Source organism: Wyeomyia smithii, chromosome 2 (genome assembly GCF_029784165.1).
Source record: "Wyeomyia smithii strain HCP4-BCI-WySm-NY-G18 chromosome 2, ASM2978416v1, whole genome shotgun sequence".
NCBI classification, from domain to species: domain Eukaryota; kingdom Metazoa; phylum Arthropoda; class Insecta; order Diptera; family Culicidae; genus Wyeomyia; species Wyeomyia smithii.
Genome location: NC_073695.1, coordinates 185,897,979 through 185,913,355, shown reverse-complemented (window position 1 = coordinate 185,913,355; position 15,377 = coordinate 185,897,979). Strand labels below are relative to the sequence as shown.

The 15,377-nt window shown below is 40.9% G+C and overlaps 2 protein-coding genes across 3 annotated transcripts in view; both read right to left on the bottom strand.

Moving 5' to 3' along the window:
- Window positions 1-15,377, bottom strand: part of LOC129720871 (putative transcription factor SOX-15) — a 164,647-nt gene that overhangs the window by 11,808 nt on the left and 137,462 nt on the right. The gene's annotated exons all lie outside the window — the stretch shown is intronic.
- Window positions 13,927-15,347, bottom strand: LOC129720875 (basement membrane proteoglycan-like). Its single transcript, XM_055672753.1, has 3 exons — window positions 15,209-15,347; window positions 14,733-15,154; window positions 13,927-14,672 (listed from the first exon to the last, which is right to left on the bottom strand). The coding sequence occupies exons 1-3, from the start codon at window positions 15,261-15,263 to the stop codon at window positions 14,007-14,009; spliced, it is 1,143 nt and encodes a 380-aa protein (XP_055528728.1). The 5' UTR covers window positions 15,264-15,347; the 3' UTR covers window positions 13,927-14,006.

The window sequence follows — 15,377 nt, the reverse complement described above, 5'->3', positions numbered from 1 at the left end:
TGAACGGTTCCAGCAGAACCAAAACAAATTCATTCGACCTAGTTGGCAGATCGATGTTGAAATTGTGTGGAAATGAGATTTCCAAGGTAGATTAATTAGCTTAGCCGCCTTGGGTCTCTTGATTAGTGCCACAATGTCTGTATCGTTCTGTAGCGCAAAAGTAAACGTACAAATCAGCCAGCACAGCACCCCCATCCTTCGAATAAGAAGCACAACAAAAAATATATAATTTACAGCTTCCATACACTCTTCTACCGCTTCGTCAATACCACCATCCTCAATGTTAAGTCCGAACATCCGCAAAATCTGGCAATTATTTACGGCCACTTTTGTACGCCTTCGCTTTTGCTCTTTTGATACGTTTTTTCCAGCACCTCAGGGTGTGTAAACGATGGGCAGGACATGATACCGAATCACACGAGATACCAAACCACACAAAATCCCACCGATGATGATACAGCGGTGCATTATCACACACGCGAAAGGACCTCCGGCACCTTGGCCGTTGGCGATGCTGACCACAGCAAGAGAGGCGCGTGCCAATTATAGTGAAAAAATCAAAACATTTATCCCCAACCCGCGCCCGGTTGTTCGGTTCCGTTCAGATGTGTCGCCGAACGACCGAGCGGCTGGCAGAACATGTGAGGCAATAAAATTTCATTATGTGACCGCACAGATGGTTTGACAGGGATGCTCGCCCCACGCGGCAGATTATTTTTCCTAAAGAAGAGCCTGTTTGTTAGTATTGCTGTTCGTTTGGCTATGGGTTATGTTAAACTTATGTCCAGCTTGGTTCATTATGGATTCAACAAATAGATATCTGAGTTTGCCGTAGTTATAGTGAAAATCAAATTGAAGGTACGGAGGCGTTTTCGTCTATTTTTTTCAAGTCCCTAAATTATTATACCTTCCACCTGAAGCGGGGCGACTTTTCATTAAACGCAACTATTGTGTATCATTGTACATGAATCCAGCGTTTGAAGTATATTTGCGAATACGGAAATAGCATTCCTCATTCATGCAAATAATAGTTTTCAACAGTGTTAACAATTTTTAGTCTTACACCCACATGATAATAGCAAATAATAGCTTTCAACAGTGTTAACAATTTTTAGTCTTACACCCACATGAATTACTAGAATGGCTGATGTGATTTTTGACTGGCAGCTTTCCAGTAGATGTCTCTAAGTGCTGATCGATATAAATCGATCAGAATTGATACGCAATAGTCGTGAACATCTGTCAACATAATCCCGTCGAAACATTTGTGGGTATCTGTTTGTATCATTACCATAATCTAAAGGTGCCAATTTTAAGAAACTCTTGCATCAATATGCGAATCAAAACACGATTCCCATATTACCACAAAATGAAGAAATAAAGTTCTGCGCAAAATCCGCAACGGCACTACGGCTCCGGCCCGTTCGTGCAGAGAAAAAACTTCTATTCAATAGACATCTATGTCCGGAAAACGGAGGATAGAATAGATAGACGATTGGAAGTTTTAAAATTATGAAAATGACTGCGGCTTCCGCTATAGGTCGCTAGATACCAAATTAATTTTATCTTATAAATTTTATTTCTCACTTTTGTTCTATTATTTACAAGTAATGTATTTTCATTAGAAATATTTTCAATACATTAATACTATAAAACGAAAAGTACTATACATTAATACTATAAACGTATAGTTGATCACTTTCCCACAAGAAATAGCAGTATGCTAATTGAAAACTCTTTGATAACAGTGTAACCAGTGCACTCAAGCAAAAACTAGACATTTTATACTGAGTTAACCTACACTTAATTATCGCTTCTCCGACAACAAATGACACTCATTAATCATCCACCCAAAGAACGTGCGGCGCCAGGAATCTCATGCCAACCGGTACAGCCCCAAAGCCGGCATCCAGGTTACCACCAAGCAGTCGGCGTGCGCCAACGGTTCTAGCGGCACATTCTGCAACCGTCAGCACCGACGACCGCTCGGTCGCTTCTTGGAAGTCAAAAATCGATTCGACCCGATTCGATGGACAAAATTATTAGAAATTCACGAAACATAAAAGGCGTACGATGGTGTTATGCTTTCACGTCACACATTTGCCGCAATTGCCACATGACAACGCGCGCAATGATCGTGCAACCAAAAAAAAGCTCAAAATAATCATCGTTCATTTCGTCACTTCCGCCGGGCACCGCTTTACACATTTGACTTGCTGTTGCATCGAATACTATTAAAAAATAGTTGCATCTTTTAAACGGAAGTTGATTATATGATTCTAATTCCTCGAGTAAACCAACATTGAAAGTGAAACCTAATATTCCACCTGGTATTCTTGATCAATTGATAACAAAACAAACCTAATTTTAGGCACGACAGGAAAAAGAGCTTAGCGCGTGCAGAGCGGTGTAATGTCAACTGCGACAAGTTCTGGCTGACACAAAAAAGGTAGGATGCAGCGCGCAGTATAAGCAGCGGTAGAACGCGATGAATTATTCATATCAAGATCTCTCTGCCAGTACAGGTAACCTGGAGGCGCTTGTGTGCAGCTCCGGTGTAAAACTATCAAAAGCCTTTCAAATGGGAGACTCCGCCAGCCAACTTGTGAATGAAAGTTGAGAAGAAAAGGGATGTTGCATGTTAGAAGTTAGCGCTTTTCGCTGAACTTGATTTGCGCACGATCGTAATTGAAGGCCGCCCTGTCGTATGACTCAGCCTCGCATGAATCGGAATAATCACCACCCGCCAAACGAAGTGCAAAGAATCGATGAAATTATTATGGTTTTCAGTGATGCGCGAGAGCTGGATCAATTTGCATATTTTTTTTGTGTCTGCCTATTTCGAATTTGCCATTACTTCGAATTTCACCCGAATATTAAGACACACCTCAATTTGGTCGCGTGCTTTTTAGTATACCTGCTTCATCGGTCTGAGTTGTAACACATGAATGAGAGGAACTAGCCGACAAACGAGTTCAGCAGCGTGGATTGCGAGCTGCCAGTGGTGGCACCGTAGCCACACTCGTAGGCACACTCATAGGGCACACGTCATGTAAACGTTCCTCGGTTACTAATTTGGGGCACGATCCCCAGTTGGATGACGACGGCTGCCGGTTGGAATTAACTGGATAAGCTGAATTCCGAAACCATGACCCAATGGACTGTAATTGGAGAATCTCCTCCTTTCGAGCATCTATACGACGGAACAAGGATTGCGAGACCCTCAAACTGACCTACAGTAAGCGGAACATTCTGCGACATTCCCGGTGCTGCCAGTGGAATGTGTACGAAAGAGATGGTCAACACTGTTGAGTCAACAGTGTTTCATTTGCGCCTTTAGTTATTTATACTATTTCAAGTCGCTGCTTATTTATACCGCTTGCCGCTGGGCCGGTGTTAATTGCGAAAAAAAAAACCTCAGACCAACATCGATTATGCGAGCAAACTTTCAGACGCTACCAATTCAATTTCTGCCAAAATGGTTTCTTATTTGAACTACTTACTTTTGCGGAAGATATCACGGAATAAGCGAAATAACAACGATTAGATCGCTTTGTAATGATAGTTAATGTCGTGATTCGCAGCTAACGACCTGACACATTTGCCGGTTTTCTTTTCTCGCTGCTGCTGTTCTTCTGGATCCATCTGGAATGTTCTGCTTGCTCAATGGGATGTTGTGTCTCACTCGAAATTTGTCACAAGAATGAGCACGCAAGTTTTTTTTTTACACTAAATATTCTTTATTTTGCTTATTGTATTGATTCTTATACATTTGATTTGTCAACATTGCGAGAGATTCAATTTTTTAACATTTTTCACCTCTGATTTATCATTATACTAATAAGTGTTTACATATTTCCGGTTTTGTTGGTATGTGATTTACTTTTTGATGCTAGGCATCAGACTTTTTAAATTATTAAATATACTAGCTACCTATAAATACAGCTCACGGATGAGCGCAGCACTAGAAATAAGTGCATTGTTTTTAGTTTTTTCAGCATTTGTAGTGATGATAGTTCCGGTCATTTCGACACCTGCGATTCGATGCACTTCTGACGTTCTAGTTCCGGAAGGCACATTCAAAATCATTGTCAGGAATTTGTTCTGGATTCTTTGTATTTTCTGAAGGTGTGTTTTTGCGCAATTTTTCCAAACCGACGATGCGTACAGAAGCATCGGTAAAACGATTTGTTTGTACACCATCAGCTTGTTTACGACGGACAGTTTGGACTTTCAGTTTATCAACGGGTATAACTTTTTCAGCAGTATTGTGCTCTTCGTTACTGTTTGATCGATATGGGATCGGTAGAGTAGCTTACTATCATAGATCAAACCAAGGTAGCGAACATCCGATGACCAGGGAATATCGACGTTACTCAACTGAACCTTTGTAGTTGGTACCAAACGTTGACTATTGCGATGTGGAAAGACTATGGTCTGCGTTTTCGCCGCATTCACACAGATTTTCCATGTGGTGAAGTAATTCACAAAGGTGTTCAAGCCAGTTTGTAGCTTTTTTACTATTTGGTTGATCTGTCTGCTCTCGTACATAATGGCGGTATCATCGGCAAACAGCGACAGGATGCCTCCATTGGGTAGTTCAGGAATATCTGAAGTGAATAAGTTGTACAGAACAGGACCAAGGATGCTGCCCTGTGGAACACCAGCTCCTACGTCGTATGGCTCAGACAGTCCACCCAGCACACAAACCTGTGATTTGCGCAGCGTGAGGTAGTTTTGCACGATTCTGACCAGATAGACGGGATAGTTGAAGTGCTGTAGCTTGTAGATTAATCCGTCGTGCCACACGTTGTCGAATGCTTTTTCTATGTCCAGGCAGGCCATAGCAGTTGTTTTGGATAGCTCCTTGTTTCGGTTGATGATATTCGTCACTCTCTGCAATTGGTATGTTGTTGAGTGGCCTCTGCGGAAACCGAACTGTTCGTCTAGAAATATGTTGTTCACTTCTGCGTGGCACAAAATACGGCTGTGGATGCATCGTTCGAACACCTTACTGAGGGTAGGAAGCAGACTGATGGGACGGTAGCTTTTGGGGCATGTAGGGTTTTTGGAATCACTTTTGCCAGCTTCCACGTTGCCGGAAAGTATGCCAATTCAAGGCATCGGTTGAACACTTTTTCCACCACTGAATGAACGGTTGGCCCAAGGTTTTTGAGCACAAGGTTGAACACTCCGTCGAAACCGGGAGCTTTCATGTTGCGAGAGAATTTGATGTTGTTCTGTATCTCTTCCATTGTTATCCGCTGATCAGGTGGTAAGATATTCGGTGTGCGCGCCAGAATTTCCATCGATTCACTGACAGCTGGTTCAATTTCACTCACAATATCACGACCAAGATTGTGGGAGGTGGCAAAGTGCTGAGAGATAGCACAAGCTTTTTCGTGGGGAGTTAGCAGAGTTTCACTATTCACTATTAACGGAGGGATGGGTTTTGGTTTGTTCTTCAACACTTTAGCCACACGCCAAAAAGGCCGTGAGCAGTTGGGCAGATTTCGTAATTCGGTTGCAAACTGTCTGTTTTTCACTTTATCCAGACGGTCTTGGACGATTTTTGTCAGCTGTCTGGCGTAGAATCGGTGCCTAGGATTGCGGGTACGTTGATATTGCCTTCTCAGTGAGTTTCGCAAGGAAATTATGCGCTTGGTGTTATCGTCGATTTGCGCAAACTTTCGTGTCACTGGAACAGATGGGATGTATCGACACTCTGCTTCCTGGATGACGTCTATCATGGACTGTAGAGCACGATCGATGTCTTCAGTGCTGTTCAAAGTGATGCCAGCATCAAGATTGTTTTCAACATACCGCTGCAGCTGGACCCAATTTGCACGATGGTAATTTCTTCTTTGTTGAGCCTGGCGCCGCTTTACGGTAGCACCAATCTCAGCGATGACCGGAAGATGATCCGAGGAGAGTTCCGTTATGGTTTTCGGAATCGAAAATCTTTCGGTGATGTTGGTCAAGAAAATGTCAAGCTTGGAGCCTACACCACCAGGGGATATGTAAGTTGGCAGATCCGGATGAGAAGGATAAGTATCCAGCTTCGGAATCTTCTATGATGACGTTACCGTTTGAGTTGCATCTGGAGTCACCCAAAGCGGAGTGGCGAGCATTAAGATCACCTGTGATGACGAAATTGCCTCCTCTTCTAGATAGCTTCTGGATGTCGTTCTTCAATTTCACCGTGGTTCCATTTGCCCGTCGAGACTGCTTCGGACAATAGACCGCAATAAATGTTAGTGGTCCATCAGTGGTGGTAATTTCGATTCCTACAGCTTCGACAAAGGTGGTGTTAAAACTCGGTAGCGATTTATGTTAGTCCTCTCCTTATGGCGATTGCAACCCCCCCCCCCCAGCTGAGGTTGTGCGATCCAGTCTGACTATCGAGTGTTCCGGCAGGCAGAAGTTTATGTTCGGTTTCAAATGTGTTTTATTGCAGCGACGTCGATGTGGTGCTCGTTCAAAAAATGTAGAAGTTCTAACTTCTTTTTGGCCACAGAGCGGGCATTCCAATTGAGGATTCGAAAGAATGGATCCATGACGGTAGTAGAAAGTCATCATGACCGCAATCTGTTCCTGGTTGGTGCGACAAGCCTTTGTTTGCTGATCGAGTTTAAGAAAAAGCGTAGCTAGCTGTTCCATCGAGTACAAATTGCTGCTTGCTGGGGGCATGCTGGCAGCCTGAGCATAACTCAAAAATCCGGGGGAGTCCTGTCTTGGAATACCATCAGTTGGAGGAGGTGGAAACGGCAACGTACTTGAAGTCGCTGGCGGGGTTGATGCAACACTAGGTTGTACACTTTTTCTATTGGACGGTCGCTGGCGGTTCGAAATTGCACTTCGAATTTTGATGACTTCTGCTCGTTTTGGACAGGAACGGCTGTTCGTAGGATGCTCTTCGTCACAGTTGAGACACTTGATTCGTTCGGCTTCCTCAGCAAGACAATCCACGGTTCGGTGCGGACCTGCACATTTCATGCAGCGGCTCTTGATGTGGCAATTCTTTGTGCCATGTCCGTAGTTCAAGCAGTTGGAACACTGCGTAACATCTCGATGGATCGGCTTGTATCGTTCCCATTGCACGATGATGTTGAACAGGGCGGTGATTGTTTTCACTGTACTTAGTGTAGTTGACCCCCTGGTCAGGTGGATCAGGTATAACTGATCACGATACTTGATGGCTTTGTTGTGTCTTATCATTTTGTATACTGCTTCCACTTCTAGGCCGCAAGCGACAAGCTCCTTTTTTAACTCGTCCAGTTCCAATTTCGGTAAACCACGCAGTACAACTTTGAATGGTTTTGTAGCTGCAATATCGTGAGTGAAATACTCCGCTTTTGTTTGCTTCAGGTAAGCCTCTACTGCCTTGCAATGTGGGGTGGATGGAACGACAATTTTGTAGCCGTCCGTGCACAGCCTCAGAGTAGCTATCAGCCCTTTGCTGATAAGTTCATTGAAGTGTTGCCTGAGTCCAGGCGGAAAACCTTTTACGTAGAAAGTCGGCATTTTCTCCTTCTTTTCCGTTTTCTCGGTAGTTTGGTCAGCCAGCGATGCAAACTTGTTAGCAGCTGGTATCTTCTTGGCGATTCCATCATCTTTTTCAGCAGGATCACGAGGACGCTTGTTGCTTTGCTCCTTACTGGAACCCGTTTTTCCCATTTCGTTGGGACCCGACAACGTACTGTTGTATAACGAATGCGATAGGTAAAATAAACGAATGCAATAGGTAAACTAAAACTTTCAGTTGTTGTAACAAACACGTCTGTACACACCAAGCGTGAGACAAGGAATAATGAGCACGCAAGTGCAGGTAGCTCTTATTTATACCATACACAAATCTTCAACAACCACCAAGCATCGATTATTATTTTACCCAATCAGCGTCACGAAAACGGTTTCCCCTCCGTGAGCCGTCGAGAAGACGTCAAACAAAAACTCGAGTAACATTTCAAAAGGGCTAAATTCTGAATAACAAGAATTTGAATTTACATTTAATTTTTGTTTTTAAAGAGTATTGCATTTTTATTTATCGTTTACTTCAATACATTCTACAGTTAATAATTCTAAAACACACTTAAAACGTTTACCCTACGGTAAAAGCACTGGTTTGGCTATGAATAAGATTTCAATTCTTCTACATTCAAAAAATATGTTACTTAATAACTTCAACGAGAAAATTATTTCATCTATATTTTTCACGGAAGTCAAATTAAGATGAACACAGGATTTGATTCAATAAACCTATATATTTTCCGAATATATAGCTATATTTTTTTTGTAAAAACCTTTGGATGAAAAAGATTTAAACACTGTATTCTTTCAATCAAAGTAGCCAAATATAATATATTTACACATAACTAGCAGAGCAGAGAAAATAAAGTTAAAATTACATTCAAACAGAATAAGTTTTCAGCTAAATTGGAGCCACCGGAAATGCTCCTAATCAAGTGAACCCAGGGGAAAAGGTCAGTTTTCGCTCTGAACCAAAGCTTATTTTCAATGTACACTAGAATCCCTAAACTAGATCAATTGAATCTGAATCAACTACCCAGGGTCACGTTCTTTAACTTCAATCTAGCGTGTTTCTTGAACTGCATATTGCATTGACATTCTCTTCATCTTGTTTTTATTTAGATATACCGACCTATAAAAAAAGGTATACATTTTTTTTACCCTTCCCAGATGTCAGTCTAGATAAATTTTCAAGGAAAAAGTATGTACAGTTGTTTAGTTTCGTATGGTTTCATTGAACTCTGAGAGAGTATCACCAACATCTGGTCGAGTTGACACGAAATCCCTCATGTTTTGACGTAGTGATATGTGTTGCAGCAACATAGTAATGCAAATTTAGAAAGCGAAAACAATGAGAGTGGAATTGTCCACTTTCAAATGCTTAAAACTCAGCCAGTTTCTAAAAGAAATTTTTTCATTCTTACAGCAATCAGTTGGAAAATTAGCTTTGCGTCTAGGGGTGGGCGGAACGGCTCTTTTGCAAGAGCAGCTGTGAACCGCTCACTCACCGTTCCGAACCGACTCATATGAACGGCTCTTTTTCGTGAGCCGTTCGTTCTTTCGCTCTTTTCTAAGAACCGGTTCATATGAACGGCTCGTGAGCCGTTCGCCCATCCCTATTTGCGTCTACTAGAATGCAGAAAATGTGACGCTAGCCATTATTCTGTTAAAACGCATATTTCGACCAATCAGAGCTGAAAGCGAAGCCAAATATTAGGCGAAATTCTTAGTGTCAGTCTAAATAAAAAAGAAAACAACCAAGCTTTTTCCCCAGCACAGCTGACGCTAAAGTATACAACGGTTTGAATTTGTTAACGATTTGTTGCTGTTGTTGTTTTGCTGCTCGAGTGCACAACGACACGCCCACACGGAAGTATAACTCTCAGTAGTCACGTAAAAACCAACATGCACACATTCAGTCTTAACTGTCTATCCTATCACTGTTGTAAGTTTTACTGGAAACTGGATCAACCAGCAGTAAGCAGAGCTGCAACCCAGTCTCAGAGCAGCAGGCGGTGATTACAAATATCTTGCAGCCGTCCATAGCGGACGGACCTACAGAGCAAACCGGCAGGCCGCGCACTGGTGATTGTAGATCGACTTTTACAGCGCTATATTTGGATCTCCCGTCTGTGTATGAAGCACCGTCATACGAGAATCCTCAGCTTTGTGACAGTTGAAACAAACCGTCCTTTTGAGAACGAACATATATTTTCAATTGAAGTAAAGTAAAGTAAATATAAAGAAATGAGGTGTTATTTACTGTTAGGAACTGTTATCATCGTAGTTAGAAAATACAGCACCCGTGAATGGTTTGCTTTCACTTTACAAAACGAGTAACGAACAAACTGTCACAAAATTGGCATATCATCGTTTTCGTTCAAAACTGACACTACTTATAGTTCATAATTTCGAGAAAATGGGGTTTGAATTTAGTGTTAACAATTGCCATTTACAATTCCACGAAAATGTAAAACTTCCATTTCCTATTGAACATATTTGGGTATATTAAGTATAAGGGCTTTTAAAGATTTGTAAACGGTAAATCATGAACCAGACAATACAGTGCAATGGAATTGCAATCACATTCAAATTATTTTGGAGTGTTAAAAAGCGCCATCGGTGTTCGCTATAGTGACACCAGGAAATTTTGTTTAATTTCTTATCATTGCAGAAACTAAACCAAACTTTGAAAAACCTTTTAAAATTATAGAGTCCGTACGGGAAATTTGGGAACAAGGTGGCCCGAATATCCGTCAAGACTTTGTCTTCTTTTATACAGACGGCTCAAAAATGAAGAATTCAACAGGAGCCGGTATAAATGGGCCAAGAATAAGTATTTCGATACCAATGGGCCGTTGGCCTACAGTGTTTCAGGATGAAATATTTGCAATTTTTGAATGTGCACAATGTGTTTGGCTAGGAAGTATAAGCATGCCAATATATGCATTGTCTCAGATAGCCAAGCAGCACTTAACGAATTGAAAGCCTTTACATGTACCTCTTAGCTAGTATTGGAGTGCATACTTTCACTAAAGCAACTGGCAGAAAGGAACCAAGTCAATCTGGGTTCCGTGTCATTGTGGAATGGAAGGTAATGAAAAAGCCGATACGTTAGCCAGACAGGGGTCATGCTCCGATTTCATAGGTCCAGAACCATTCTGCGGGGTGTCACCAAGCGCCTTAAAAGCAGAATTGAAAACCTGGGAACATCGGAAAATACAAGAGAACTGGATATGCTCTACGCCAGTCGAAACGCTTTATAACACCAAACGTGAATAAAGCCAGCAACTGCTTAGTTGAAACAAAAAGGAATTCAGCACAATTACAGGTCTGTTCACCGGACATTGTCCAAGTAAGTATCACCTAAAACAAATTGGTAGTCAGATGACGAGATTAGTCGCCTCTGCGGGTTCGAATGTGAAACCGCAGAACATTTGCTCTGCCAATGCAGTGCATTAATACAGCGCAGAATAAGAGTCTTTGGAAGAAGAACTATGGAGCCTTTCGAGGTCTGGTCTGCAAATCCTAATGAGGTAATACATTTCATACGAAATTCAGTGCCAAATTGGGAGAAAAGGTGAGATATGATAAGGACGATCATTTCTATCAATAGTGATATGTCTGCCACAAGTACCTAGACTAAAGAAGAGGCATACCACAAAAGATCAAAACAATGGTCAGCGTCACTATTCCACAGGAAGGTATTCCGCTCCCGAACAATACGGGAAGAAAGAAATATTTCGATTGATTTTTTATTATGTTTAATTGAAGCAGTAAAAATAAATTGTCGCAGACATAACATTTCGATCGAGCAGGATTCAGTTACTGTTTGGTTTTGACGGTGAAGTGATACTCGGTTTACCCCTGTGTTCCAGCAACCTTCAACATCATTTTCAAATAACTTTAAGTCCATCAAACCAACCATTTATTAAACAAATCATTTTGAAAAAGAAGAGAGTTGGAAGAAAATTATTACCGAAAACTGGGGTGAATTTGATCAGCGGGGTGGCTTTGATCACTCTACCTGTTTTTTTGAATTTGTGATAAAAAGCGCTTGAAGAGCTTGATATTCGTTATAATCTCCATTGATTGTGTTTAGATAGGTCTACATTGCTACTATCCATGCGTTTCCTGCTATTAAAAAAGTGTTTTTCATGCAAAATATTATTTAAAAAATAAAGTGGATTTTAAGTGATTTTTTGCATACAAACAATCGGTTCAAACAGATACAAAACAACAAGCTGCGATACGTAAAGTTTGTTTATTTCGTTCCCAGATTAGTTCTTAAGTGTTATCTAAAAACGAAAAAAATAGACTTTCTTGGAGAATTACTTCACTTCACTATTAACTTCACTTCACGGAGGTAATTTTTGTCACCTCACTTGAGGTGGAATCGGGAATAGGTCTAAAAAGTGAAGTGAGCGTGAGAGTGAAATATATTTCACTGTGAAGTGACTCCCGTAATAAACACCAATATATATGAGTGCGGATATTGGTTTCGAAACATTATTATACGTATGAAATGGGTTCATGTTTATTCTAAAATTTTGAATGAATCGTGGACATTCGCCAATACAGACTGTTCACGTGAAATGTGAATAGACTCAAATTGCTTTTCATATTTATAAAGTCGTTCAAGTCGATTCAGATTGTTTAAATTTGTTAAAGCAGCAAAGTTTCACTGCAAATTCATCAAAATAAAGAAGTGATCAAAGTTATCCCGGAATGATAATTGATATGGAAATTATAGATCATCTTCAAAAACAGCAAAATTGTTGATAAACTTTTGAAGTAGTAACTAGATCTTGCTCAATGCATGCTAGTACTCATTTCAAAAATATCAAACAATTTTGTATTCCTTATATTCTTAAAATATTTAAGATATATTCGAATAAGTGATCAAAGTCACCCCAGTTATGGTACTGAAATTTACCGCTACACATCATCAAATTTAGTCACACCAAGCGAGTGTATACCCGAACCAATTGCGAGAAATACAGTGACATAAGACAGGATGTCCTAATTCTACGTTATTATTATTATTATTATTATAATTTGATAGTATTTTTTTTCATTCTCGCTTATTTTCCGTCGGTCTAGTTCCGCCACTGTTGTGGCCAATCACCGACGCCCAGGGAGGCGACTCCACACCCAGGACCCTAACTAACGACCCGTTTATTAACGGACCGGCGCCAACGGCTTTACTTCCTCATGCGATGGAAGGCGTGATCCCAGAGATTTTTCGCCTCAGAAAATCTCCCAGTGTATTTCTTTATCATCAATTGTCTTAATGAACATAGAAAGGCCTTAGTAACTGGTCTACATAACAATACTAACATACAAATTTTAAAACAAGGAACATACAATTATCGTCTAGAAAGTTGGTTTTGAAAAGTCTTAGTTGTGATAGTGAAGTCAAAAATCTTATAAACAGCACTGAAAGTACATATACTACATATGAATCTAATCGACTCATGTTGCACATATTCTGTTCACTGCGATCGTAGATACAGGAAATCCCGTTGGCCTTAATTACTTTCAATAGCGTAAAGATGAATTTCGGCGAGAATGTTCGGAGCATCGATTTCGCCTTTTAACAGTTTTGACACGAAAAAAACTGTTAAAAGTTGATAAAGCGCCTTCATTCAAATGTTTCTAGTCCAAGAAGCTGGCAGCGATCTTCATAATGTGGCAATTCGGAAGGATTGTTCCATGGAAGGGTACGGAGAGCGTAGTGAACGAACTTCCTCTGAACTGCTTCGAACCTAGCAGTTCAGTAAGCATGACATGGACACCAGGCGACAACACTTGATTCGGGGATAGATCGGACCAAAGAGGAAAACAGAGATCTAAAGCATGGTGGATCCATGCACTCAGCCGAAATTTTGAAAATAAGTCCTAGCTGTCTATTCGCCTTCGAGATTACTTCACAATAGTGTGTTTCAAATGTGAGAGCACTATCTAGCATAACACTCAGGTCTCGAACTTGAATTACTCGCTGCAAAGGCTGCTATGGTGTAGTAAAATACAATCGTGGTTATTTTACGTTGGGAGGATAAAATTCTGCATTTGGAAATGGTGACAGTCATTTGATTACGAAAAGATGCAAACAACCGTTGGAAATGGTCGATCGATTGGGTGGTCCGATACCACCCCCTGGTATACGATTCATGTTCGCGGGTTTCTTAACGAGTTGAGTGTGAGTCATTTTTTTTCATTCCTGTGTGCCTCACGTGCGCTGTGGTTTGGTACTAGGTTGGGTTAGCTGTTACTCATATAGCTAAATGGCGCCGACCGAAGACAGTCAGGTACGAAAACATATAGGAAAAACCACGAACAATGGCGGTAATTAATCATCAATTACATGCCGAGCGATTGGAAACGATGGATGAGTTCTGTTTGAAATTTTATTTAAAAACTCTTTCGTTTTATTAATTCAGAATAAACGGTCGTCATCTTCGAATATGAATAATTTACTCCAGGTCTTGATAAATATTGAACCTGCTGGCAAAATCAAGGGTACCTTTCAAATATTCCAACTTTTCCCTGAGTGAAACACAAATTCCTTGCGGGTGGATGGCGTATCGCCGATAGTATCCTTTGGAGCAATCTTCACATGACAAACCTGTATATCCCTGGCGGCAATCGCACTCTTCTACGGTATTTACCAGCCCTAAACCGTGATTCTTCTTATCGGCACTGTCAAGCTTGACTTGCAGCGGATGCGACTTGCGGTATTGATTACATTTTACATAAAATGATTTCACTTTTGAGAGAACTGCCATGAACGTTTGCTTTGTAACCAATCCTTCATCTGAATGGCGAAAATTTTGCTCTGTCATTAAAATCTTATTGGTGCTTATTTCTTCGGACAACAATTCTCGTCGATTGTTGTAAACCAAAGTATCTTCACGTCCTTTTAGTATGATATCAGGGCTATCCTCATCGATTCCGTCATCGTTGTTAGGAAATTCAAAATATCCCCCGTAGGATGTTAATAAATTTCCAGATATTTCAGCAGAAAGTGCGTAATATGTCGAGGTCTGGACATGTTTGGAATCCTTGTTATGTATTTCCTGGAAACTATTGTCATCGATTTTCAAGTCCACCATGTGAGCTTCCGTTAAGGGAACAACAATCTAGAACGTATACCAACACTATACAAACTGTTTCGAACCAATTGGTAAAACATTTGCAACCTGACTTCTAAAAAGATTTTCTGCCTTTCGGCAACGATCCGTAATACCGGAACAGAAACACTCATCATCAATGGCAGCTGACTGTAATTCGTCAGGTTGTTGCTCTGCTTGTTTTTCCGCCGGCCTTTTTGAACAACTCTCAGCTACCTTAACGTCAACCACTAACATCAATTCGCTTTGTCCATCCCCATTAATTTCGTGATATTCGTATCGTCCTTCGTCGGACCAATCAAAATCCGGACAGTTCAGCGTACTGTAATTTTGCGCTAACGTAAATTCACACTTTTCCGAAACCGGACCTCCATTCCGACGCCAGCGGTATGCCGGATGGTCTACGTTGCCAATGTTCAGATTTAAACGTTTGCCCAATGCTACGAAAGTATGGAAAACCATTGGCTGGGATCGCTCGTCGGATTGAAGTCCTGAAATTATTTTCTGCCTGATTTAACGAAATTTCTCTAGTAAATTCGTCCTACCGGTGGCAATAGAAAATACTACTGCTGAATAGATCAGAACCAATCGTGAATGCATCACTTGAACTTGAATCCGTGAGATGAATGATTGATTTCGCTATGCAATTCCAATCGAATGAAACACAGTTGCGCTGGTCTGAGCAGATAACCTATTGAACCTAATGTTTGACAC